The sequence below is a fragment of the Microcaecilia unicolor genome, chromosome 11 (genome assembly GCF_901765095.1).
Source record: "Microcaecilia unicolor chromosome 11, aMicUni1.1, whole genome shotgun sequence".
In the NCBI taxonomy this organism is placed as follows: domain Eukaryota; kingdom Metazoa; phylum Chordata; class Amphibia; order Gymnophiona; family Siphonopidae; genus Microcaecilia; species Microcaecilia unicolor.
Window position 1 is genome coordinate 193,425,014 of NC_044041.1, and position 25,349 is coordinate 193,450,362.

General features: G+C 47.5%; 1 protein-coding gene across 5 annotated transcripts in view; it reads right to left on the reverse strand.

Moving 5' to 3' along the window:
• SYTL1 (synaptotagmin like 1) overlaps nt 1–25,349 on the reverse strand; it is a 67,418-nt gene that overhangs the window by 18,588 nt on the left and 23,481 nt on the right. For 3 of the 5 annotated variants that reach the window (XM_030218071.1, XM_030218067.1, XM_030218068.1), the window contains exons 2-7: nt 19,256–19,705; nt 13,287–13,435; nt 7,312–7,444; nt 3,612–3,660; nt 2,399–2,441; nt 919–1,019 (exon numbers count right to left, since the gene is read on the reverse strand). In XM_030218071.1, coding sequence (XP_030073931.1) covers nt 919–1,019; nt 2,399–2,441; nt 3,612–3,660; nt 7,312–7,444; nt 13,287–13,435; nt 19,256–19,431 — 651 coding nt within the window. In that variant the 5' untranslated portion in view covers nt 19,432–19,705. The remainder of the gene's footprint in view (nt 1–918; nt 1,020–2,398; nt 2,442–3,611; nt 3,661–7,311; nt 7,445–13,286; nt 13,436–19,255; nt 19,706–25,349) is intronic. The other 2 variants (XM_030218069.1, XM_030218070.1) reach the window with 2 other exon arrangements.

The following is a 25,349-nucleotide window of genomic DNA, read 5'->3' on the forward strand; positions in this document are numbered from 1 at the left end:
GGAAGTCCCTCTGGGATGAACTGACTGGGGCAATTTGGACCTCACCTAAGATACATTAAGAACGGGCCATGAAAGAGTTAACAGCAAGACAATTCCTGTTATTAGAGTGCAGTGTTTTGGTTTGGCTATTCTACCCCAGTAAATCAAATTAGGTTACCTATAGAGACCAGGGGAGTTTGTGTTGGGATAAAACTACAATTATTTTGAAATGAGAGGTGGAACTCTCCTTGTGACTCTGGGCAAGCCACTTAACCCTCCATTGCCCCATGTAAGCCGCATTGAGCCTGCCATGAGTGGGAAAGCGCAGGGTACAAATGTAACAAAAATAAAATAGATACTATTGGAGATTCTACATGGAATGTTGCTACTATTGGAGATTCTACATGGAATGTTGCTATTCCACTAGCAACATTCCATGTAGAAGGCCACACAGGCTTCTGTTTCTGTGAGTCTGACGTCCTGCACGTACGTCAGACTCACAGAAGCAGAAGCCTGCGCGGCCACATTGGTGATCTGCAAGGGCCGACTTCTACATGGAATGTTGCTAGTGGCATAGCAACATTCCATGTAGAATCTCCAATAGTAGCAACAGTGGAGGAGTGGCCTAGTGGTTAGGGTGGTGGACTTTGGTCCTGAGGAACTGAGTTCGATTCCCACCTCAGGCACAGGCAGCTCCTTGTGACTCTGGGCATGTCACTTAGCCCTCCATTGCCCCATGTAAGCCACATTGAGCCTGCCATGAGTGGGAAAGCGCGGGGTACAAATGTAACAAAGATAAAAAAAAATAAAAAATAAAACTCAAGGGGGGGTGGGGAGACAGATAAAACTCATTGATACTATTCTGCATTTGATGGGAAAAGCCTTCAGATACTCAGCAGAGACATCACACAGCCTGGGTGCCATTGGCTGGCTCTCTACCTGCACAGTGACAGTCATCGGTGATAGCAGAATCTCCTCCATGTCCGATTCACCAGGATCTCCAGTGATTTGTGTCTGCACGTCGTCACTGACCTCTGTGTCTGGAAAACCAAAAAAAAAAAAAAAAAAACAGATGGTTTGTGGTCCTCGCTCAGCCTCAATATTAATGGTATTGAGGATCAAAATGGCAGCCTTTCAGCTGTGAATACTTTGCAATTGAGTCATTCAGAAGCATGCAGACACCTCTAGGGTGGATGTCCTGGCAGCACAACACAACGTTTCCAAGGAGAGAGGAGAAGGAATATTATTTTGGGGATTCATATTATCATCCCAACTACCTGTCCCGCCTTCCATCACTGGCTCTGGCACAGACCGTATAAGTCTGCCCTCCCCTATCCTCGCCTCCCAACCACCAACCCCTCTTCCCCCCACCTGCTCTGCCACCCAATTGATCCTCAGAAGCTTAGCTACAATTGGGTGGCAGAGCAGGTGGGGGAAGAGGGGTTGGTGGTTGGGAGGCGAGGATAGGGGAGGGCAGACTTATACGGTCTGTGCCAGAGCCGGTGATGGAAGGCGGGACAGGTGGTTGGGAGGCAGGAAAAACTGCTGGGCAGACTTATACGGTCTGTGCCCTGAGAAAGACAGGTAAAAATCAAGGTAAGGTATACACATGAGTTTATCTTGGGCAGACTGGATGGACCGTGCAGGTCTTTTTCTGCCGTCATCTACTATGTTACTATCACTAAAAGCAGAGAGAGGGACTATCCTGCTAACCCCCAATGAAAATATAATCGGAGTAGAATTTATGCATTTAAATTGAAGAGTTATTTAATGCAAACTGAAACCCTTTCCTCGGGCAAAATGCAGTAATCCCAACGTATTTTTAATGCATTTGTTAGTCTAACAAATAAACCCTCTTCCCCCGCCCCATGTAATCCTTTGGAAGATGTCAACTTTGCCCAGGTCCCTCCTGTCACAGTCCTGTGTCTCCTGGAATCGATCGACAGCTTTGAAAGTGGAAAAACCCGATGTCGCACTAAGGATTTATCTACACACAAAGTTTGGTTCAGCTGGAATAATCCAAAGTTAAGAGCAGGGGGAGCACATGCAAATCACCTGCATTTATAAGAAAGCTACGGCTAGAATCCGTTCCCCCAAAACTGTGCACTGAAAGTCCTAATCCCAAGGACCCAACTTCACATGGCAGAGCCGGTGGTGGGAGGCGGGGATGGTGCTGGGCAGACTTATACGGTCTGTGCCAGAGCTGGTGGTGGGAGGCGGGACTGGTGGTTGGAGGCGGGGATAGTGCTGGGCAGACTTATACGGTCTGTGCCAGAGCCGGTGGTGGGAGGCGGGGATAGTGCTGGGCAGACTTATACGGTCTGTGCCAGAGCCGGTGGTGGGAGGCGGGGATAGTGCTGGGCAGACTTATACAGCCTGAGAATCATGTTGACCTTCAACAGGACACAAATATACTGACCTGATTTATCAGTGGAAGCTTTTTCCAAGGAATCCTCAGTATCCTACAGACAGATAAAAAAAGGAGGCAAGAGTTCTTAAGTTAGTCATTGAGCTCCGAGTGGCAAATGCTCACCTCACAATTTACTTTAAATAAATGTATCAATGCTTCCTGAAACCAGCTATGGTGGTAAATTATTTGAGAGCCTGGGCTATAAACAAACGTTCTTTTAGTTTTTACTTTTAATCCATCTTGGGCTTTGCCCATGGGTCAGGCGGTTCTAATGATTATGAGAACAACAAAGAGAGTCCAAATCTCCCGCAAAAAAACGCAAAAACAACAAAACAAGCGGAAGAAATCCAGAAAGACGGGACTGAAACCATATACGGATATTCCTCCAAAACGTTCTCACAAAATGAGACGATCTGAACACTGGTGCCGTCCAAACTACACATAGACCTGACAGGATATGTTAATTTGAAGACCCCCGAAGAAGGCCTTTTTGGCCGAAACACGGACCGTGTAGGGTCCCAATAAAACTCTTTTGGTGCTCTTACCATCTGTGGTTTCAGTCTGGGCTTTCTGGATTTCTTCCGCTTGTTTTCATAGTAACACAGTAGATGACAGCAGAAAAAGACCTGCTTGGTTCTAATGATTATCACATTGGTCTCATCTAGGCCCTACATCAACCTGCCCTGGTTATTTGATCATTGCTGGTCTCAGTCTACCTTGGCCCAGGCTGAGAGCTCTGAAGTCGGTTTCCAAAATTCCACTGATTATTTTTAGGTGACTTTTCCGCTGCACCTAACTGACCAGGTTTTATGGCGCAGTCTGTCTACTTATAGTCTGCCAGATGTAGGAATGAGAGGAAACCCCTAAGTTTAAGCTATAAGCTCACCTCAGAAATAGCCCTGCAGCCCCCCCCCCCCCCACCTCCATTTTACCTAGCAGAATGATGCTGCCCTGTAAAATTTGGAGGTTACATTTTGTCAGTTAAACAGTTTTAAAATGACCCATTTATAGATAAATCTAAACTGAAACCATCAACAATTCTGGGGCAGCTCCACTGGTCATTCTGAACAGCTTTTTTTCTTCTTTTAAGTCAAAGATTTTGGAGTCCATTGCAGTCTTTTCTGAGCCTTGCATACGACAGATTTTTTTTTTTTTTTTTTTTAAAGATAGAGTCATTTTTGTAATGATGGCTTTAAATCATGAACGTCAGTGCTGAACCGACCTGGAACACAAGGGTCTGGAGTGCTGGAGTCGCATCTTCTTCGGGGACCCTAGGGGAAGAGAGGGCGATTAGTCTTTCTTGACACAGTGGAGCAGTAATCAGATGCTTTACATTCTTTCAAGGAGCTGATCCTTCAGTTTGTCTATTTATAGAGCCTCTAGCCCAGGAGGAAGAGGAAGATGAGAGCAATTTAGTCAGCCAGGAGACACCCGACAGCATGAGCAAGAAACATGAACGGCAAGGCTGCAAGTTATCATTAGAAGGATAAATGTACATTTTGCACCTTTCATCCAAACAGAAGCCCCAACATGCTTTAAAGCAGGGAAGTCTAACAGTGGCCCTTGCCAGGTCGGGTTTTCAGGATTTCCACTATGAATCGCAGTGCAAGCACATAGATCTCATGCATGTTCACCGGGGAAATCCTGAAAACTCGACTGGATTGTGGCCTTCAAAGACTGAGGTTGGACACCTCTGCTTTACAGCATTAGTGCTTCAGGTAGACAGGTACAGCCAGGTCAGGGGTGGACAGATTGCTTTTCTGCTCAGCAGCTTCCTCCTGGCTCCTCTGGACTTCTGGATTCACCCAAACTAACAGTGTAGGGCCCTGTGCCATTCACCTTTATTCACAACTGCTCAAGTTGCTTCTCCCTCCTCCCCCAACCCAGCCCATCTATCACAGCAAACTGTGGCTCCTTTATTTATTATTTATTTGGATTTTGCTCCCACCTTTTTCAGTAGTAGCTCAAGGTGAGTTACATTCAGGTGCTCTGGATATTTCTCTGTCCCAGGAGGGCTCACAATCTAAGTTTGTACCTGAGGCAATGGAGGGTTAAGTGACTTGAGTGGGATTTGAACCGGCCACCTCTGGATTGCAAGACTGGTGCTCTAACCACTAGGCCACTCCTCCACTAGCAACATTCCGTGTAGAATCTCAAATAGTAGCAACATTCCATGTTCCACTGCACTAACCACTAGGCTACTCCTCCACTAGTAACATTCCATATAGAAGCCTGCCCTTGCAGATCAGCAATGCGGCCGCGCAGGCTTCTGTTTCTGTGAGTCTGATGTCCTGCACATACGTGCGGGTCATCAGACTCACAGAAACAGAAGCCTGCATGGCCGCGTTGCTGATCTGCAAGGGCAGGCTTCTACATGGAATAGCAACATTAACATTCCATGTAGAATCTCTTATAGTAGCAACATTCCATGTAGAATCTCAAGGTGAGTTACATTCAGGTACTCTGGATATTTCTCTGTTCCAGGAGGGCTCACAATCTAAATTTGTACCTGAGGCAATGGAAGGTTAAGTGACTTGAGTGGGATTTGAACCGGCCACCTCTGGATTGCAAGACCAGTGTTCTAATCACTAGGCCACTCCTTCCAGATTACCCTAACTCTGGCCACTAGGTGTTGCTATTGAGCCATGGCTGAGACTCCTTTCTCTTCCCTCACATCCCCAGGCCTGACAGATGGGCCAAAAAATTGAACCCAGGTTTCCTGCATTGCACAGCAGTACCACCAAGCCAGCCCTCCCTCCCCAGCAGCACATTGGATACCTCTGGAGGAACCTTTATGCCTAAGAGACACATCATACATGTGCTTTGGTTCTGCGTTGCAACTGGATCTCTGTCATCTAAGAGCAGTGGCGTTCCTAGGGGGGTGGACACCCGGGGCGGCGCCCCGCCCCCCAGGTGCAGCGCGGACCCCCCCCCCCCGGGTGCAGCACCCCCCCCCCCCCCCCCGATGCAGCCCGACCCCCCCCCCACCGGGTGCACGCCACTGGGGGGGGAGGGTGCCGCAGCACGCGCCTGCTCAGAGTTCCCTGACTTCGCACGTTCGCTGCAGCTCCCTCTGACCCGGAACAGGAAGTAACCTGTTCCAGGGCAGAGGGAGCTGCAGCGAACGCGTGAAGTCAGCGAACTCAGAGCAGGCGCGCGCCGTGGCACCCCCCAGCGGCGTGCACCCGGGGTGGACCGCCCGCACCTTGGTACGCCACTGTCTAAGAATAAGAACATTATTGAATTACTGTTGTGCAAAAATATAAACTGACTTTACCAAAGTCACCCTGGGAGCAATTAAATCTTAGGAGGTCTTCTGACTCTGTAGTTAGACATCGTTCTCTAACGGAGTGGTTCCCAAACCTGGTCCTGGAGGCCCCCCAACCAGTCAGGTTTTCAGGATACCCGCAATGAATATTCACGAGAGAGATTTGCACGCAGTGAAGGCGGTGCATGCAAATCTCTCTCGTGAATATTCATTGTGGGTATCCTGAAAACCTGACTGGCTGGGGTGCCTCCAGGACCAGGTTTGGGAACCACTGGTCTAATCGCTAAACTGTTTCTGATTCTCATCAGACATTGATTTTTTTTTTTTTTTTTTTTTGCAGAACTAAAGGGTAAAAAATGATTTTAGAAAGATACCCTTAGTGACTATTCAGGGATCAGTTTTCACAGATTACTGCAGAACATTCCAGACATCTGGCTTAGGGCCAGATGCACTAAACGAGCCATTAACGTGGGTTTTAAACTGGTTCTAGCCAGCTTAACGTGCAAGTAGTAAACCAGGACATGCACAAAAGGGCATTGTCCTTTCACGGTAGCAGTTAACGAAAACGGAATGCAGATGAGCAAATTAGTATTATAATGTGTATAAATCGTATTGTAATGAGATGCACTACCGTTTTCCGATTGCCTAACCGTGGAAAATCTAACGGGAGGTCTGTACCTCTCGTTGGGGCTGCGTGGGATTTATTCGCCTCTAAAAACTTCTATAAATTTAACTCTCCCCCCAAAAAAAATAAAAACGGGAAAAAAATGTCCTTGGCATGCAAGCATAATGCTTGGCTGCTCTGCGCATGCTCAGCTGGCCGACTGGCTTGGAAGGAAATCCCATGCAAATGAGCTAGCAGCGACCAGCTCATTTGCATGCAATTTCCTTGATGCATTCCCGTTGCTTACCGATTCGCAGTGGCGTACCAAGGGGGGGGGGGCGGTGGGGGCGGTCCGCCCCAGGTGCACGCCGCTGGGGGGGGTGCCGCGCGCCTGTTGGCTCTTCGTTTTCATGCTCCCTCTGCCCCGGAACAGGTTACTTCCTGTTCCGGGGCAGAGGGAGCATGAAAACGAAGAGCCAGCAGGCACGCGGCACCCCTCCCCCCCAGCATCGTGCACCCGGGGGGGGTGATTCGCCGGGGGGGCGTTGCGCTGTTCCGGGGGGGGCGCTGCACCCAGGGGGCGGGGCGCATCGGCGATCTGCCCCGGGTGTCAGCCCCAGTAGGAACACCACTGCCGATTCGCTAAGGAATCAGTAAGGGAAGGGCATTAACGATTGTTTTAGTGCATCTTCCCCTTAATGTACACTTCCACTAAAATGTCCCAGCCCCACCCTGCAAAGAGCTGCACAGGTGTGTGACTAGCCACCGGCATCCAGATATCCCAACATTGCACAGCAGGAAAGGAAGAGGCCTTGTTTTCCTTCAGACAGACACGCTTTGGTGTTCAGACAGTGAAACCATTGCAACTTGGGTTTTGGGTTGTTTTTTCATAACCAGCTAAGAGAAAGATCCGGGAGGCTCAGGCAACATTAAACAGTGTTGCTGCTGCATTCAGCCTTAACAACTACTTTCTTACATAAAAAGAAACAGGGAAGCCAAGTAAAGGAAGTGGATGAATCGTGTAACCTCCGGACTTGGAAACCTACTCACCCATTCTCTGCATCAGGGCAGCCCAGCACAGCACTGGTCGTCTCAGCTGGCTCTCCAATCACCTCCAGCTCATCCGACCAGAGGTTTGGCTCCTCTGTACCTGGCGCAAAGGTTAAGAAGTTCAGAAGCCCTGCCGGACCGTGGGAGAAAATGGAGAATATATGGGGAAAGCACTGGAAAAGCTGCAAGAGTCAGATCTGAAAGTAAAGTTAGAACTTCCAGGCTTGCAGAGAGGATAACAGGGGTGGAGGAGGGAGACAAGAGTGTAATCACTTCAAAGCAGCTTTACCGTTCACTTGCGAGCGCAACAAGACCTATGAAACGCTGTCTTTTTAATTCTGATTTTTATATCATTCCTGGGCAGAAGTAATTACCAGCCACCAGCAACACTGGCCATGAGTCTCAGTTATTTACTGTTGGATCCTATCCAGGTAACAGCAGTGAATACAATGGGTGCCAGGGTAATGCCCGGCTCCACCCTTACTTGTTCCCAGACCTCCCTGGCACATACCCAGTTAATGCCGCAGCAGTCAGCGGCTTTCTCTGGTTATGTGCCACAAAGTATCCTGTCGGAACCCGTAGGTACCTGTACTACCAAGTTATCTAGTGCTGAATCAAATTAGGCTGTTTGTTCACTACGGATTTAAGTAAAGCTGCCACAGCCAGATGATCAGAAGGGCCCTGCGCTGTTCCAAAACAGCAACGCTAAAAATAGTGCTGGATCAGCACAGGGCTATAACGCCCCTATGATCAGAGCTAATAGCAAGCAAATACAGGCTCTGATCATAGGGGGAAAAGTCCGGAAGGATTGTGCCTCCGCCAGGTGCCACCCGAAACCCACCCCAGACAGCAACACAGGGGCTGGAGGTCAACGGATCACCGGTCCCCCGACCCCTCCCCCCAACACGACGGCCCAGGGGGCTGGAGGTCTGGTGGCTCTCTAGCCCCCCCTAACCCCCCCCAACACCCAAAAAAGAATCTCTGGTGGCCCAAGTGAGCTGCCAACCCCAACCTCCATCCTCCCTGGTGGTTTACTGGAGCCCCCCTCCCTCCATCTCTCTCCGATGGATGGGGGGGGGGGAAGTAGCACGCTGAGTAGCACACAGCACCCTGTCCAGTGCATCCTGGGATGTACTGGGCAGTGCTTCTTTACCATATAATATCCACTTCCCCCCCCTCCCGGGTCCTGGTGTCGGAGGAGTTAGAGGTCCGACGGACCTCCTACCCCCCCCCCCTCCGGCCATGTCACTGTCCCAGGGAGGTGCTGGGGCTTTGGGGGGCACTAGGCCACCAAGGCCTTGATTGCTTTTGGAGGGGGGTTGGGGGAGCCTGCCAGCATGCTGGACAGGGCTCCCCATTCCTCCCCAATGCTCCGCAAACTCTGACGCCAATGTTTGGCGCGCTGCTCACTGAGCATTGGGGAGTAATAGGTAATGGCCCTGTTTAGCACGCATTTGCATGCCCATTGCATTCAGAGCTGGCAAGTGCGCCGTTACATGCGCTCGCCATCTGTGATCATTGGGCGGCAGCAAACACGGGCATCAGTACGGAGCTATTGGCCTCTAGCACCCGCGTTTGCTTCTGTTCATCGGGGCACCAGTGAAGTGCTTATCTTCTTCAGAAACTCACATACTCATCACATCTGGGACTGTCGTGTGATGTGTGCTTTTAGACAAGTGGAGGATAATTTTATAAGGGGGAACTTAAGCATTCTGGGAGGTAGAGATGCAAAAACACCTGATTTTAACTCCCCAAACTCTGCCCTTTGCTTTGCAAGGGAAAAAAACCTAGCCACAGACAAAGCAGATGCAAATTTCTGCAGCTGCGTCTTGGTGCAAAGTCCATGGGACAAGGTAGCTGAGGACTTCGGGTCAGTGTGGGTTGATGTGAAAACTACACTATGAATGTGTGAATACAGCACAGACAGCTGAAGATCAGTGCTTCGGGGCCCCCATACAGAGATCAGACTGATAGATGAAAATCATTAATACAACGGGGACAATGAAAAGCAGATTTTAAAGAATCCTATGCAGTTTTACACCGATGTGTGTTAAAACACTGCTCCTTGAAAAGGAAGGTGTCTTACCTCCAGAAGCAATAAATGAGTCTGTTTCTGCCCTCAGTCTGACATTGGGGGGCAGCTACAATGTGAACTGGGTCACTTGGAACCTGATTAATGCTTTCAAAGCCACATGTCCCAGCAGGGCTGGAGCAGTGTGAGAAATATATTTCAACAGGGGGAGAGAGAGAGGGAAACAGTATCATTTTTTTGATTCTGTACAATTGGTAAAGCTTCTTGCCGATAAATCTGGTGTGGGGAAGGGTTAAGGTGGTAGTGAAGGGGTGATTTGTTGAGGGAATTTTAGCTTTCTTTTTTTCCCTGCTTTGCATAATTATATTGTACTTATACATTCTCTCTCTCTCTTCGTAAAGTGGGCTGGAATTGGTAGACACTTCATTACGTTTCCTATATAATGATTTCAAATAATGAGTGGAGTTGAACGGGTAGATGTGAAGCGTCTGTTCACGCTTTCCAAAAATACTAGGACTAGGGGGCGTGCGATGAAGCTACAATGTAGTAAATTTAAAACGAATCGGAGAAAAGTTTTCTTCATTCAACGTGTAATTAAACTCTGGAATTTGTTGCCAGACAATGTGGTAAAGGCGGTTAGCTTAGCGGAGTTTAAAAAAGGTTTGGACGGCTTCCTAAAGGAAAAGTCCATAGACAGTTATTAAATGGCCTTGGGGAAAATCCACTATTTCTGGGATAAGCAGTATAAAATGTTTTGTACATTTTTGGGATCTTGCTGGGTATTTGTGACCTGGATTGGCCACTGTTGGAAAGAGGATGCTGGGCTCGATGGACCATTGGTCTTTCCCAGTATGGCAATACTTATGTACAATATAGATCTTTCTTGTTTTAAGTACAATTTTTCTTATCTTCTTTGGTGAATGTACTATTAAAATCTTAATTTAAGAAATAGTGGGAGGGGCTAAACTAATATCCCCCTCTGACGATAGAGATGCAGTGTCCATAATCACTTTTACTGGCCGGAAATTTCATTTCCAATATCCAAACACTTCCAGATTCCCCAAAAGCAGGTCAGACTTACACATCACATAATCAACAATTACAATACAGCATACTGCACAAATGTATCATAAAACTACTTACAATGTAACCCCCTCACTCAATCCCAGGTGAACCCTTCCTAATAGCCAACCAGCCCCCCCCCCCCACTCACCCTTGCGGATAGAGCCATATTTCTTTCTTCTTTCTTCTTTTTTCCTAAATGCCACATAATTCACTTCTTGGCACACTTCAGCTGCTATTACATTTCACAATATTGGACCAGGCAGCAGAAATGCTCCAGGGCTCAGGCTACACCTGTTTTCCAGAACACTGATCTTGATGGGACACTGCACCCTGGGAAGGCTCGGCTTCTTCTCAGGTTACCACCCACACACAGCAGGTATCATGAAGCTTTTAATCCAACCACCCTGAAAACCAACATCAAACTCAAACTTCAGCCATTCTTTCTGGATAATCTGTGTGTTTTAATCACTAATGCAGCCACATCCCATCTTCCTATATATTCAAACGTTACCCAGGCCACTATATTTTAAACAAGTTACAGCAGGGGTTCACAAACCTGGGGCCAGATGCACTAAACTTTACGAGCCAATAATGAGCAAGTAGTAAACCCTGGCATGCACTAAATACTTTTTTCCCGACAACAACGGAATGCAGATGAGCAAATTGTGTAGAAACCCTATTGAAATGAGATGCACTAAGCTTTTCTGCTTGCCCTAACGCTGGAAAACGCTGGGAAATGCTGCACCGGCAACAACAGCTGATCGCCTCTCTTCGGACTTCCCTCCTTTCCTCCCTGGCCCGCCCTCGTCTGATATAAGTTACTTACGTCAGACAAGGGCGGTCCAGGGAGGAAAGGAGGGAAATCCGAAGAGAGGCGATCAGCTGTTGTTGCTGGTGCAGCACCTTCACACGGAGCTGAGAGGTGCTGTGAGGGCCCCGTGGCAGAAGAAGGGGGGCGGGGCTACGGGGGGGGCGGAGGATGGTGGGGAAGCTATCATTTCAAAGAAGGGAGGGAGGGGGGCCGGGGCTGCGTAAAGTTCTGATTTCAATGCAGGGGGAAGCGGGGAGCAGTGGTGGCGACCTCGGGCAGGGGGGGCAAGGCTGTCCATAAAGGACGTGTTTGTTTGTTTGTTTGTTTTTACGTCCTTGGCATGCGCAGAGCAGCCACCATAACGCTTGGCTGCTCTGCACATGCTCTACCGGCCGATTATCTGACAGTTTTACGAGGGATTAGAGAATGCAAGTGAGCTCCAATGAGTAGCTCATTTGCATTCCCTTTCCTTCATGCATAGCCATTCCCTACCGATTCGCTATTGGAATTCGGTAGGGAAAGGCTCTAACAACGACTTTAGTGCATCTTGGCCCTGGTCCTGGAGGCACCCAGTCATGAGAGAAATTTGCATGCTCTGCCTTCACTGCTTGCAAACCCCTCTCATGAATATTCATTGTGGATATCCTGAAAACCTGACTTGCTGGGTGCCTCCACGATCAGGTTTGGGAACCACTGATCTACAGCCCTGTAAACTGAGCGGGAGTCCTCCACCTACAGTCCTGCCAGTAGGTGGTGCTGTTTCACTATCACATTTTCAATAGTGAGGGACAGACAAGTTCTGCAGGACTCCAGGGAACCTTCCTGTCCCTAGTGATTGAGAACACAATATTGATGCACCGCTGCCCCCCCCCCCAATTTGGCAGCAATGCAGTCGGAGGACTCCCGCTCAGCTTAGAGGGAACAGTGGAAGGCACCAGAATTTATTTTCCATTTTAGGGTAGGTTAGCATCTTGCTGGACCCAGTAATCCATATAATTCTGGGTTTTATTCATTCAAAACCAAGCAATTTCCTTCAATCCACTGAAGAATAACATTCACTTTAGTCATTGATCCTGCCATATCACATCCAGTCTGTATTACCAGCTAGATATCATCAGTATATATTTGTCTCACAAAGATGTAAAAAAAACCAGAGTGACAAAGCTGACCGCCGGGGTATCCCTGCCTTGAATCTCCTGGGGATCAGATAATAAACCTCTTATCTATATATCTGTCCTATCCGCTAGAAGAAAAACACTTCATATCACATTAAATCAAACACAACTTTGACCACTCTCACCCCTATGCATTCATTCCAGAATCTCATCTAAAACCTCCATTGTCTCCGTACTATCTCCAGATCTAACCCAGCCTTGCAGGGATCCCTCATCTTCTAGCTGAGACCTTAACTCAGTAACACACACTGCCCTGCTGCTATTTTACCGTGGCCAGTTTCAATCTATTGGTCTATCTAACTGGAACTTTTTGAGGGGGGTATAATAACCCATTTGTGACCCCTGATGCAGGCAAATGATAACCGAAACACAGCCGTTGTTGGATTTTTATTCCTTTGGTTTTCAGTGAATACATTTTGCTTTTGTCCTGTCTTTGAACTGGATTGAGGCTCCTCGTCTCTTATGTCACCTGTATGCAAATTAAAATCTCCCGCAACTATGAAATATTTAAACTGCATTGGATTTGGTTTCATATTCACGTTTTCCAAATCCATGCTCAAGATGAGTTAGGTGCTCAGGTGCATAAGTTATTTCCCTGCTCAAATTGACTCCTAATCTAGTTGGTTCCTGAAGCAATGGAGGGTGGAAATGACTTGCCCCAAGTCAAAGAGGGGCAGATGAGAGCAGGAGGAATTCAACCATGGTTTCCAACCTACTTAAACTACTAAACTACTCCTCCACTGCACTGAAACATCTGTAACAATTACCATCAGAATCCAAAGTGTTGGTTGTTTTCCTGAAAACTAGACATGAAAATCCCAGGAGAAGGGGTGGGGGAAAGTCAGAGACAGAGGAATTTCCTATCTATGTTTACTCTCTTTTTATTTTTTACCTTTGGGCTTTTTCTTTCTGCGGATTGATGCCCGAATCATATCTGAAGCAAACTGCTGGCCTCGATGTCGTTTGGCTCGGACATCGCAGAACCAGTCTCCGGTCAGTACCTTCAGCTGCCCTGGGTCCGAGATGCTCTGCCGCAGTCTCCTGCATGGATTAATCATCATCATATTGAAAGCTGTGACAGGAAGCAATCACCCCCCCCCCCCCAAGGCAAATATTCCCATAAATTAAAGGACGAGGCAGCATATAGACAGGATCCTGATTTTGGTCGAAATACAGCCCTGATCCAGGATCTGCACAGCCAAGCACAAATCTTTTCACAGTAATACCACTTAGTGCGTTATCATCCTGGTACCTAAGCGTGAAACCTATATCGGCAATTATGCACAAAATTGTTTAGAAGGAATGGATCCACGGAATCTTAGTGGTAATTGGGAAGCAAAACCACTGCTGGCCAGACTTCTACGGTCTGTGCCCTGAAAAAGGCAAGGACAAATGAAACTCAGGTATACATATAAAGTATCGCATATCAAGTAAAATGAATTTATCTTGTTGGGCAGACTGGATGGACCGTAAGGTCTTTATCTGCCGTCATTTACTATGTTACTCTTTGGGGTTCTACACGGAATGTTACTAACTAATTGGGATTCTGGAATCTTGTAACTCTTTAGGATTCCAGAATCTTCAGAACTTTTAGCACAAGAACAGTGCTGGGCAGACTTCTACGGTCTGTGCCCTGAGAATAGCAAGGACAAATCAAACGGGTATACGTATGAAGTATCACCATGTATAATGAGTTTATCTTGTTGGGCAGACTGGATGGACCATACAGGTCTTTATCTGCTGTCATTTACTATGTTACTATGTATTTTAGAATGCTACAGTAAACCCACAGTTATGTGCCTAACTTTAGGCGCAAAGCACTTTTGCTAGCTTAATGGCTGCTGTAAATATGCACATCACTGACAGTATTCTACAATCTTAGTGCATATGTGCTGGGCACACCCCTGACACACCCATGCCCCTCCCATGTCCACACCCCATAGCAGTTACACACACAACTGACAGTATTCTATACCCTTAGTGCATAAGTGCTGGACATGCCCCTGACCCACCCATGCTCCTCCCACATCCACACCCCCATAGCAGTTACACACACAACTGACAGTATTCTATAACCTTAGTGCAGAAGTGCTGGACATGCCCCTGACCCACCCATGCTCCTCCCACATCCACACCCCCATAGCAGTTACACACACAACTGACAGTGTTCTATAACATTAGTGCATGAGTGCTGGACACGCCCCCGACACGCCCATGCTCCTCCCACATCCACACCCCCATAGCAGTTATACACACAACTGACAGTATTCTATAACCTTAGTGCAGAAGTGCTGGACACGCCCCTGACCCACCCATGCCCCTCCCACATCCACACCCCCATAGCAGTTACACACACAACTGACAGTATTCTATAACCTTAGTGCAGAAGTGCTGGACACGCCCCTGACCCGCCCATGCTCCTCCCACATCCACACCCCCATAGCAGTTACACACACAACTGACAGTGTTCTATAACATTAGTGCATGAGTGCTGGACACGTCCCTGACCCACCCATGCTCCTCCCACATCCACACCCTCATACAGTTGCACACTATGGCCCCAATGCTCAAAAGCAAATGCAGGCGCTAGAGGCCATTAGCGCCAGACTAGCACAGAATGCCGAGAGCCGATGAGCGAGTGAACCAATGAGCACGCAAATTGCTGCTGATTAGGTTACTCCCTATTCCTCCCCAATGCTCAGCGGACAATGGACCAAACAAGGGCGCTCTTTCCGCCGTCAACCCATGTTAAGATTGTGCCAAAGCATGGAAAGGAATGGGGAGAAAGGTGTTGCCGGTGGCCTTGTATCTCGGGTGGGCCCCCTTCAGTCAGAAAGAGAGAGAGAGCAAAGGCAGGGGGCAGCGGAGGGGCCGCCAGTGCCTGGGAAGAGTTCTGCCTGCGGGGTTCTGCGCCTGGGTCGGGTCACTCTCCCTTACCAGATGCTAAGCAACCGGCACATCTTCCTCCTCATTCCCTCCGACATTCACACATAACTTATATATCCGATAAAAACTGCACTCTGACAACTCAAACAATGTACTTCATGTATTGTTACAAAACACTTACGTGATGGAAAATATTTAAAAATTGCTTTTCAGTTTTGCTTTAATCGATAATACATTTTTAAAATCCCCTGTCTTTGATCCAAAAGTGACTTTCCTGGCATATCTCAAAGAACAGGCTGGAAGGAATGAGATAAGGCACCTCTCTAAGAACAATGTATGTCCCTGAAGCCAGCTTGTGCAGAAGGGGGGCGGGTACTCTTGAGGTTTGGTAAATAATTCACCTGGCCAGTGGTTTGTTTTCTTGAACCCAGAGAGTATGACGGCATCCCCATGCACATTTCTGGATAAGTTTTAGCTTAAAAAGGGGGCTTTTTGCAGCAGAACCTTGGGGCTCATTCTGTGGGTGGACGCATCGTGCAGAAAAGACTTGTTCCTGGTTTGGACGCTTCAGGCTGTCGCTGCAAAGGGCCTCCCAGCTGATGAGATAAGGGCCTGAATGATGTAATTCCTGACCAGTGATGAAGTATGTATATATATAAATATCTTTCTTATTTTACTTTTCTATAGCCTTCCTTTAAGTAATGTACTCGATTAGTGTGTGTATTTCTTAATCATTGTGATGCAGTAACAATAATGACTTATACACTCTCCAATTAAAGTGCAAATAAAGAGTTTCATTTACCCAATACGAATCTAAAAGAATCTGTAGTATTTTATTCTGTGAGCAGTCTGTGGTGAGCAAGTGAGCAGGCTGCAATACCGAAGCAATACAACTTATCATCACATTACAAACAAACACATCAAATACTCAGATACAGCTCCCCCTACCTCTGCACATCCATACAAGCTTTCATTCATCTATTTTTGTCTAATACTTTCATGATCTTATTCAACCCCCTTGCGGATCTATATCATAATAAACACATGGGTATACATACTCCATTGTTGTTTTTTTTTAAGGAATTCAATAATAACAATTACTCATTGTTATTAGATCATCTTATCAGTGTGGTCTTATGGCAACTCACACCGCTGTATCATGTGCACAAACTGTAATCCACAATACAGCGTTTTGCAAATGCTCAGGCTGTATGAACAATGCACTCGGGGTTAGAGACGCTTTTAACTGAGGAACAGTTTGAATAAAGCCTACGGCTTGCCATATATATGGATGTTTTCCTTATTTATTTATTTATTTATTTGTAGCATTTGTATCCCACATTTTCCCACCAATTTTCAGGATCGATATGGCTTACATTTGCCGTAATGGCGGTTGCCATTTCCAGGTAACAGAATTACAAATGGTATTGCGTTCAGGTGCATACATACATGGTAGCACGCATGGAACATAACATACATGGAACAGATCATGGTATAGATATATACCATAGTAACATAGTAACATAGTAGATGACGGCAGAAAAAGACCTGCATGGTCCATCCAGTCTGCCCATGACAAACTCATATGTGTATACCTTACCTTGAATTTGTACCTGTCCTTTTCAGGGCACAGACCATATAAGTCTGCCCAGCAGTATTTCCCGCCTCCCAACCACCAGTCCCGCCTCCCATCAGCGGCTCTGGTACAGACCGTATAAGTCTGCCCTCCCCTATCCTCGCCTCCCAACCACCACCCCCTCTTCCCCCCAACTGCTCCGCCACCCAATTTCAGCTAAGCTTCTGAGGATCCATTCCTTCTGCACAGGATTCCTCTGTGCATGTATACATGGTAAGGAAGAATATATTATGGTAATGCATGAAGGTTCCTGAGTAATAGATTGGATCGTAACATACATTAGGTCATCGACTATGGAGAGATCCTATTCGACATAAAGATTAAAGTGGTAGTGCTTGTTCATTAATGGCAAAGAGGTTAGTCAGTTCAGTGAACATAGTAACATAGTAGATGATGGCAGAAAAAGACCTGCACGGTCCATCCAGTCTGCCCAACAAGATAAACTCATATGTGCTACTTTTTGTGTATACCTTACCTTGATTTGTACCTGTCCTCTTCAGTAGGGCTCCAAAGACAGGTTTCTGGGCCCCCTGACTCAGGACTATTTGGAAGATGCAAAAATGCCCCAATTACCAGAAGTGTTAGCACCCCTTCAAACGCAAGAAGTACTCAAAGTAATAAAGGCCTTACAGCTGGGCTCAGCCCCAGGGCTAGATGGCTTTTCCAAGGAGTACTATAAAATGCTAACACCACAGTTGTGTGGGGCCCTGGTAGATTATTTTGATGCAGTAGTGACCAGGGGGGTTTTCTCACCAAGGGAGAATGAGGCACTGATTACGTTAATCCCCAAACCAGGCAAGCCCAAGGACCACGTAGAATCCTATAGGCCCATCTCCCTAATTAACGTAGATATTAAGATTTTGTCCTGAGTGCTGGCAAACAGACTAATGGCCTATATACCAGAATTGATTGGAGAACACCAGGTGGGGTGTTCTGTCTCACTAGAAGCAGTACCCCCCCCCCCCCCCCCCAGTCTTGGGGTCAGCAAGCAGCACCTCCTTCCTGCAGTCTGTTCCTCTGGGTTCCCTACAGAAGACATTATTTGGGGTATAAAGCAACAACTCTTATTCGACCAGAATTTTGACAGGTGTAACGATCCTTCTACCTAACATTCTAAATATATAATTTTTTTTTTAAACCCTTTGCTAGGAAAACACAGTATGGTGTCATACGTCCATCTGCTCAGAGGAGCCAGGCATGAAGAATTGCATCATGGGATTGATATTTCTGACAGTGGAACACAAGGCGGTGGCCGTAGCTAGAAGGTTGCTAGGCTGTATAGAGAGAGGCGTGACCAGCAGAAGAAAGGAGGTGTTGATGCCCCTGTATAAGTTGTTGGTGAGGCACCACCTGGAGTATTGTGTTCAGTTTTGGAGGCCGTATCTTGCGAAGGATGTAAAAAGAATTGAAGTGCTCCAAAGAAAAGCTACAAAAATGGTATGAGATTTGCGTTACAAGACTTAGGAGGAGAGACTTGCTGACCTGAACATGTATACTCTGGAGGAAAGGAGAAATGGGTGATATGATACAGACGTTCAAATATTTGAAAGGTATTAATCCGCAAACGAACCTTTTCCGGAGATGGGAAGGTGGTAGAACTAGAGGACATGAAATGAGATTGAAGAGGGGCAGACTCAAGAAAAATGTCAGGAAGTATTTTTTCACAGAGAGGGTGGTGGATGCTTGGAATACCCTCCCGCGGGAGGTGGTGGAGATGAAAACGGTAACGGAATTCAAACATGCGTGGGATAAACATAAAGGAATCCTGTTCAGAAGGAATGGTTCCTCTGAAGCTTAGCGGAGATTGGGTGGCAGAGCCGGTGGTGGGAGGCGGGGCTAGTGCCCTGAAAATGGCAGATACAAATCAAGGTCAGGTATACACATAAAGAGGCACATATGAGTCTATCTTGTTGGACAGACTGGATGTACCGTACAGGTCTTTCTCTGCCATCATCTACTATGTTACTATGTAAGTTAGGCCATTGAGATTGAACATCAGATAGAAAAAACTGAAACAGAAAATGACAGCAGATAAAGACCGTTCGGCCTATCCAGTCCGCCCATCCATACCAACTATTATCCTTCTCTCTCCCTCAGAGATCCTTTGTGCACGTCCCAGCTTTCATAAATTCAGATACAGTCCTCGTCTCTCTCCACCGCTACCTCTTTCGGGAGGCTGTTCCTCACATCCACCACCTTTTCCATACAGAAATATTAACTTAGTTTGCTCCTAGATCTATCGTCTTTCACCTTCATCTAGCCAAAAATGTTGGGTCAAAGGAATAGTTTTGTAAGCCTCAAGCATATGTAAGCATACATGCGCACAGACAGAACCTCACCGAATCCGACCTTCATCCTGCTGTCTCAGCTGTGCATCTCTCACCAGGACCTCTGCAATAACATTTTGTTCCTCCTCCGTCAGGAAGCTGAGGTCCAGCAATGTGGCAGTGTCGATGTCCTGCGACATGGCAGGCTCAGGTGCATGGGGTGACCCTGTCCAAGGCACCTCCCTCATTCAGCAGAACCCTCAAATGCCAGAAAGTGGCTTCAGTCACTCGATTCTGAGCTGTCTCACACCTGGGGAGGGTGAACCGGTGACCAGTTGCCGCTTTATCCCAGTGGGGAGTACGGGGAGGGCTGTGGGGCAAGTGAGGACTTTATAACCAGCTCAGGAATTCCGCTTCCTGACTGTACTTCCATTTGTCAACGTCCAGGATGGGAACCAACTCCAACAGCTGATGCTGACAGACCCGCAGACATCACTCTGTCTTCCTCAAAGGCAGGGCACCCTAGAAAAAGAATTGAATCATTAAAACGTATCTCATGTCACTCTTCAACAACAAAGAAGCAAGTGCCACTAAAGAGGGAACATTAGCAGATTATAATATTTCTTGAATAAACCAACACAGATCGCCTATTGTTCCAGTAGAATCCTTGATTCAGGGGTCCATTGTTACGTGGTGGCATATTTTCAAAGTTCTGGACTTACAAAGTTACATGGAGGGGCATAATCAAAAGGCGCTGGCCAAATAGCTGGCTGGCCATCTTCGGGGCCGGCGCTGTAAGTGGGCGGAGCCAACCATATTTTCAAAAAAGATGGCCAGCCATCTTTTTTTTCGCTAATACGGTTGGGCCCGGCCAAATGTCACAGTTCGCCGGGTTTGAGATGGCCGGCATCGGTTTTCAGCGATAATGGAAAATAATGCTGGCCATCTCAAACCCGGCCACATCCAAGGCATTTGGTCATGGGAGGAGCCAGCATTTGTAGTGCACTGGTCCCCCTGACATGCCAGGACACCAACCGGGCACCTTAGGGGGCACTGCAGTGGACTTCATAAATTGCTCCCAGGTGCATAGCTCCCTTCCCTTGGTTGTTTAGCCCTCCAAATCCCCCCCCCCCAAAACCCACTCCCCACAACTCTACACCATTACCATAGCCCTAAGGGGTGAAGGGGGTCACCTACATGTGGGTACAGTGGGTTTTGGGTGGGTTTTGGAGGGCTCCCATTTACCACCATAAGTGTAACAGGTAGGGGGGATGGGCTGGGTCCACCTGTCTGAAGTGCACTGCACCCACTAAAAAACTGCTCCATGGACTTGCATACTGCTGTCAGGGAGCTGAGTATGACATTTGAGGCTGGCAAAAAAGTTTGTTTTTTTTTTTGGGTGGGAGGGGGTGGGTGACCACTGAGGGAGTAAGGGGAGGTCATCCCCGATTCCCTCCGGTGGTCATCTGGTCAACTGAGGCCCCTTTTTGAAGCTTGGTCGTGAAAAAAAAGGGACCAAGTAAAGCCGGCGAAATGCTTGTTGAGCCTGGCTTTTTTTTTCCCATTATCAGGTGAAGCCGGCCATCTCGTTAGCACGCCCCATTCCGCCTTCACTACCCTACCGACACGCCCCCTTGATATTTCACCGGCTTCGTGATGGAAAGCAATTGAACCCGGCCAAAATCGGCTTTCGATTATACCGATTTGGCCGGGTTCAGGAGATCGCCGGCCATCTCCCGATTTGTGTCGAAAGGTGGCCGGTGATCACTTTTGAAAATGAGCTGGATAGTAACCTATGGAACTTTGTAAGTGCTTTGAAAATGAGCCCCACAGTAATATAGTAAATGAGAGCAAATAAAGACCACTATGGCCCATTCTGCCCAGTGAGGAGTTTAGCATTATTACTGCCACTCCTTGTAGATTCTCTCCACTATATATTATTACGGATTTGGATTGTAAACCAGTCTGGAGGGGCATTTTCAATACGACATCTAAATCCAACATTTGTACGTTTTGCAAAAAACATCCAGAAGTCAAATAGTGAACGTAGCCATTTCCAAACCACAAAAACGTCCAACTTTTTGGTTCGAAAATGGCCATTGTTGTTGTTGTGCTCAGTGTGTTTATCTTTTTGGAACATTTTCGGCAAGAAAAAAAATGTCCAAGTGAAAAACACACAAAATCAAGTCATTGGGATGTATCGGGGCAGGGAGGGGGAGCATTCTTATTGGCCACATAGACATCCCAGCAGAGCAGTGGGGCACCCTGGGGGGCCACTACAGTGGACTTCACATAAAAGGTCCCAGGTGCACATCTCACTGTTACCCCCTTATATTGTGCTCCCTCCAAACCCCCAAAACCTACTGTACTCAACTGTACACCACTATCTGCAAGTGTCACCTATATGTAGGTACAGTAAGTGTTTTGGGTGGGGGGTTTGGAAGGTTCTCATGTTCCATAACAAGTGTACCAGTTAGAGTGGGATATGGGCCTGGATCCCCTTCTCTACAGTCTACTGCACTGACCACTAGGCTACTCACTCCAGGGACCTGCTTGCTGCTCTAATAGGAATGGCCATCGTATTTGAAGCTGTCATAGAGGCTGGCATGCACTGTCACTGGCATATCTTAGGGGGCTGGGATGGGATCAGTGACCACTGGGGGAGTAAGGGGGGGGGGTTATGCCTTAATTCCTCCAGTGGTAATTTGGGAAGGGAAATGGGACTTGATGTACTGCCTGAGGTTTTTTGCAACTACATTCAAAGCAGTTTACATATATTCAGGTACTTATTTTGTACCAGGGGCAATGGAGGGTTAAGTGACTTGCCCAGAGTCACAAGGAGCTGTAGTGGGAATTGAATTCAGTTCCCCAGGATCAAAGTCCACTGCACTAACCACTAGGCTACTCCTCCACTCATTCCACCAATAAGAGCCAACCTCATCAGTGATGTCACAATGGCTTAAAGTCCACTGCACTAACCACTAGGCTACTCCTCCACTAGCAACATTCCATCTAGAAGCCTGCCCTTGCAGATCAGCAATGCGGCCGCGCACGTGCAGGACGTCAGACTCATAGAAACAGAAGCCTGCTTGTGATGCTTGAGACAAATAGGTGAAGGGTTTTGGGCATAACAGGACTTCCACTGACCCACATGCAGAAGAACCTGGATGTTTCTGAGCACTAGGAGAAGAGGGTCAAAATCTGTTAGAGAGGGACCATGACAACTCTTCACACCTATTCATGTGTCAAATCTAAAATCCAAATATATCACTCACCTCAACAATTCACCTCCACTCCTATCCTAGCTGAGATAATATTTAACCATCTCTCTGACCTCACATGCAACTCCCTTCAAATCAACCACCTTAATTTCTAATTCTTCCTACTTTCTTACTCATCTATATGTTACAACTTTGCCTTACCCCTCACTAGCAATTATAATATTCTAGTACATATTGTGTTGTCATTGCAAGCAGTATACCGTGCCATACTTTGTATTGTTGTTCGAATATTTTTCCTGCTGTAATTGCCTCCTGCTCATGTTTGATCTATTCTTACTGTACTTTGCCTTGAGCGAATTCCTTCAAAAAGTTGGTAAAAAAAAAAATCCAAATAAATAAATAAACTTTTGCTCCCAAATTTGCTCTGGGTCCCTGGTGAGGGTCCCCAACTCCTGCCAGCTGAAGGCTTCATTCAGTCCTGGTCTGCAGTGGCGCAGCCGCATTGCCTGCCCTGCTTTCTCTTCCCCCTCACGTTGGGCACACTCCTTTTAGTGAAATTGAGCATGGTCAGTTTCACTAAAAGAAGCATGCTGGGCGTGAGGGGAAGAGAGAGTAGGGCAGGCGATGCGGCAGTGCTGGAGACCAGTGCTGGACGAAGTCTGCAGCTGGCGGGGGTTGGGGACCCTGCCAGCCAAGGTATTTGTGGCAGTGGGGGGGCAGTGAGGCGGCTGAGGGGGACGGCAGCAGGGCAGTGACCAAAATGTGCCCCCACCCTCACCTTGGGCTCTGGCCCCCTCCCACCTCGAGGTCTGGCTATGCCCCTGCCCTGTACATGGGAAAATATTTTGCCCCAAATGATTGGCTGTTCTTGAAAAAGGGGGGACATTACAGTGTTCATTCAATGCTGTACAATCTCAGGACAGAAAGACCACTTCAACACGGTGGGTACTTGGTTCACACTTAGCGTCAGTAAAGAGAGTTGGAGCACCCTATAATTTATTCATTTAATATTTCTTCTGTACCTCCTATGAGCCTGAAAGCTATCAAGGTGCAGGGGCGTGGGAGGGGGGTCCAGAGCCCAAGGTGAGGAGGCACATTTTAGCCCCCCCCCGCCCGGTGTCGCCGACCCCCCCAACCACCACCACCAACAACAACTTTGACCCCCCCCCTGCCGACGACCCTCTCGACCCCCCTCCCACCGCCAACCCTCCCCTGCCGCCGCCTACCTTTGCTGGCAGGGGACCCCAACCCCCGCCAGCTGAGGTCCTCTTCCTCCGGCGCAAGGCTTCGTTCTGTTTCTGAGTCAGATTCAGAAACAGAACGAAGCCTTGCGCCAGAAGAAGAGGACCTCGGCTGGTGGGGGTTGGGGTCCCCCTCCAGCAAAGGTAGGCGATGGGGGGTTGGCGGTGGGAGGGGGGGTCGAGAGGGTCATCAGCAGGGGGGTCCAGGGCCAAATCTACGGGGGCCCAGGCCCCCGTGGCCCCATGTAGCTATGCCTCTGTCAAGGTGGTGTACACTTAGGCACATTATGTCCTAGCGGTGGTTTGAAGGGTCAGCTATGCCAGGGCCTTGCAGCGAAATCCCTTCCTGCCCCAGAGAGAACCTGCTCCCTTGAAGTAACGTTTGCATTCCCTGAGTGAAGAAGGGAGAGGACTGGGAGTTAACTAAGGGTCCCTTTTACTAAGCCACTTAAAACACCCAGGTGTGCCCAATGTGCGTCAATTTTGCGTTACCGCCCAGCTACCGCGTGGCCCTTGCGGTAGTTTCATTTTTGACACGCGTCCGCTACGTGTGCCGGAAAATATTTTTATTCTCTGGCATGTGGGTGGTAAACGGGCAGTAATCGGCATTTTACACGCGTAGACCATGACCGCCCGGTTACCGCATGAGACCTTACCGCTAGGTCAATGGCTGGCAGTAAGGTCTCAGACCCAAAATGGACACGCGGCAATTTTTATTTTTGCCGTACGTCCATTTTTGGCAGAAATTTTAAAAATGTTTTTTTTACAGGTGCGCTGAAAAGTGATTCTGCACGTGCTCAAAACACGCGTCTACACTACCGCAGACCATTTTTTTTGCACGCCTTTGTAAAAGGGCCCCCAAATGTTCGGTGGGGGCTGTGACTGTCGATGGACCATCCCGCAGTCGGGATGTGCCCTTTACCACCCTAATGACTTCAGTAGCCAAATTGCACCGGACTTAAGTACAAATCCACGTATGCTTCATCCTTCTCTTTCATCAGCTCGCAACTATGGAATTCTTTGCCAAAAACTATAAAAAAAACATCCACAACCATCTAAATTTCAGGAAATCTCTTAAGACCATGTTATTTGGAAAAGCCTACCCCAAGGATTCAGCATGTGTCTCCACTGCTTGATACACATCAATCTAATGACAATTTTGGACACATCCACCCTTCCCTCCTCTCCCCTGGTTCCCCTGTTCCTTTCGTTCCTTCCCCATCCTTTCCATTATTTCTTATAGAAGGTTTTATGTTGTATTAGTTTAATCTACTGCATTGGCGTCTGCCTCTGTGGTGCGATGTAAGCCACATTGAGCCTGACGCTGTTGGGAAAATGTGGGGTATAAATGAGATAATAAATAAATAAAATAATGAATATTTATCAGCTTTATATTGGCCTGCGGTGGAGGTAGTGATTGACCCGGCTAAACTGACGTCTCAAAAACCACCCCATCTCCCTAGCTAAAAATATGCCCGGCTTCCACAGCACAAATACTTAGATTGGAGGGACTATAAATTCAACTTCCAAATCTAAGCACAATATTTATTCATTGCCTATATAAACAGCAGGAGCTGAGGAAACAGGCGCTTTTAACAAACATATTTTGTGGCTGCTAATTTTCAAAGGGAAAAGAAAAACATGGGAAGTTTTCCACTGACAACTGGCTGTAAACAATGCAGGTCACTCAGTGGAAAATATCTT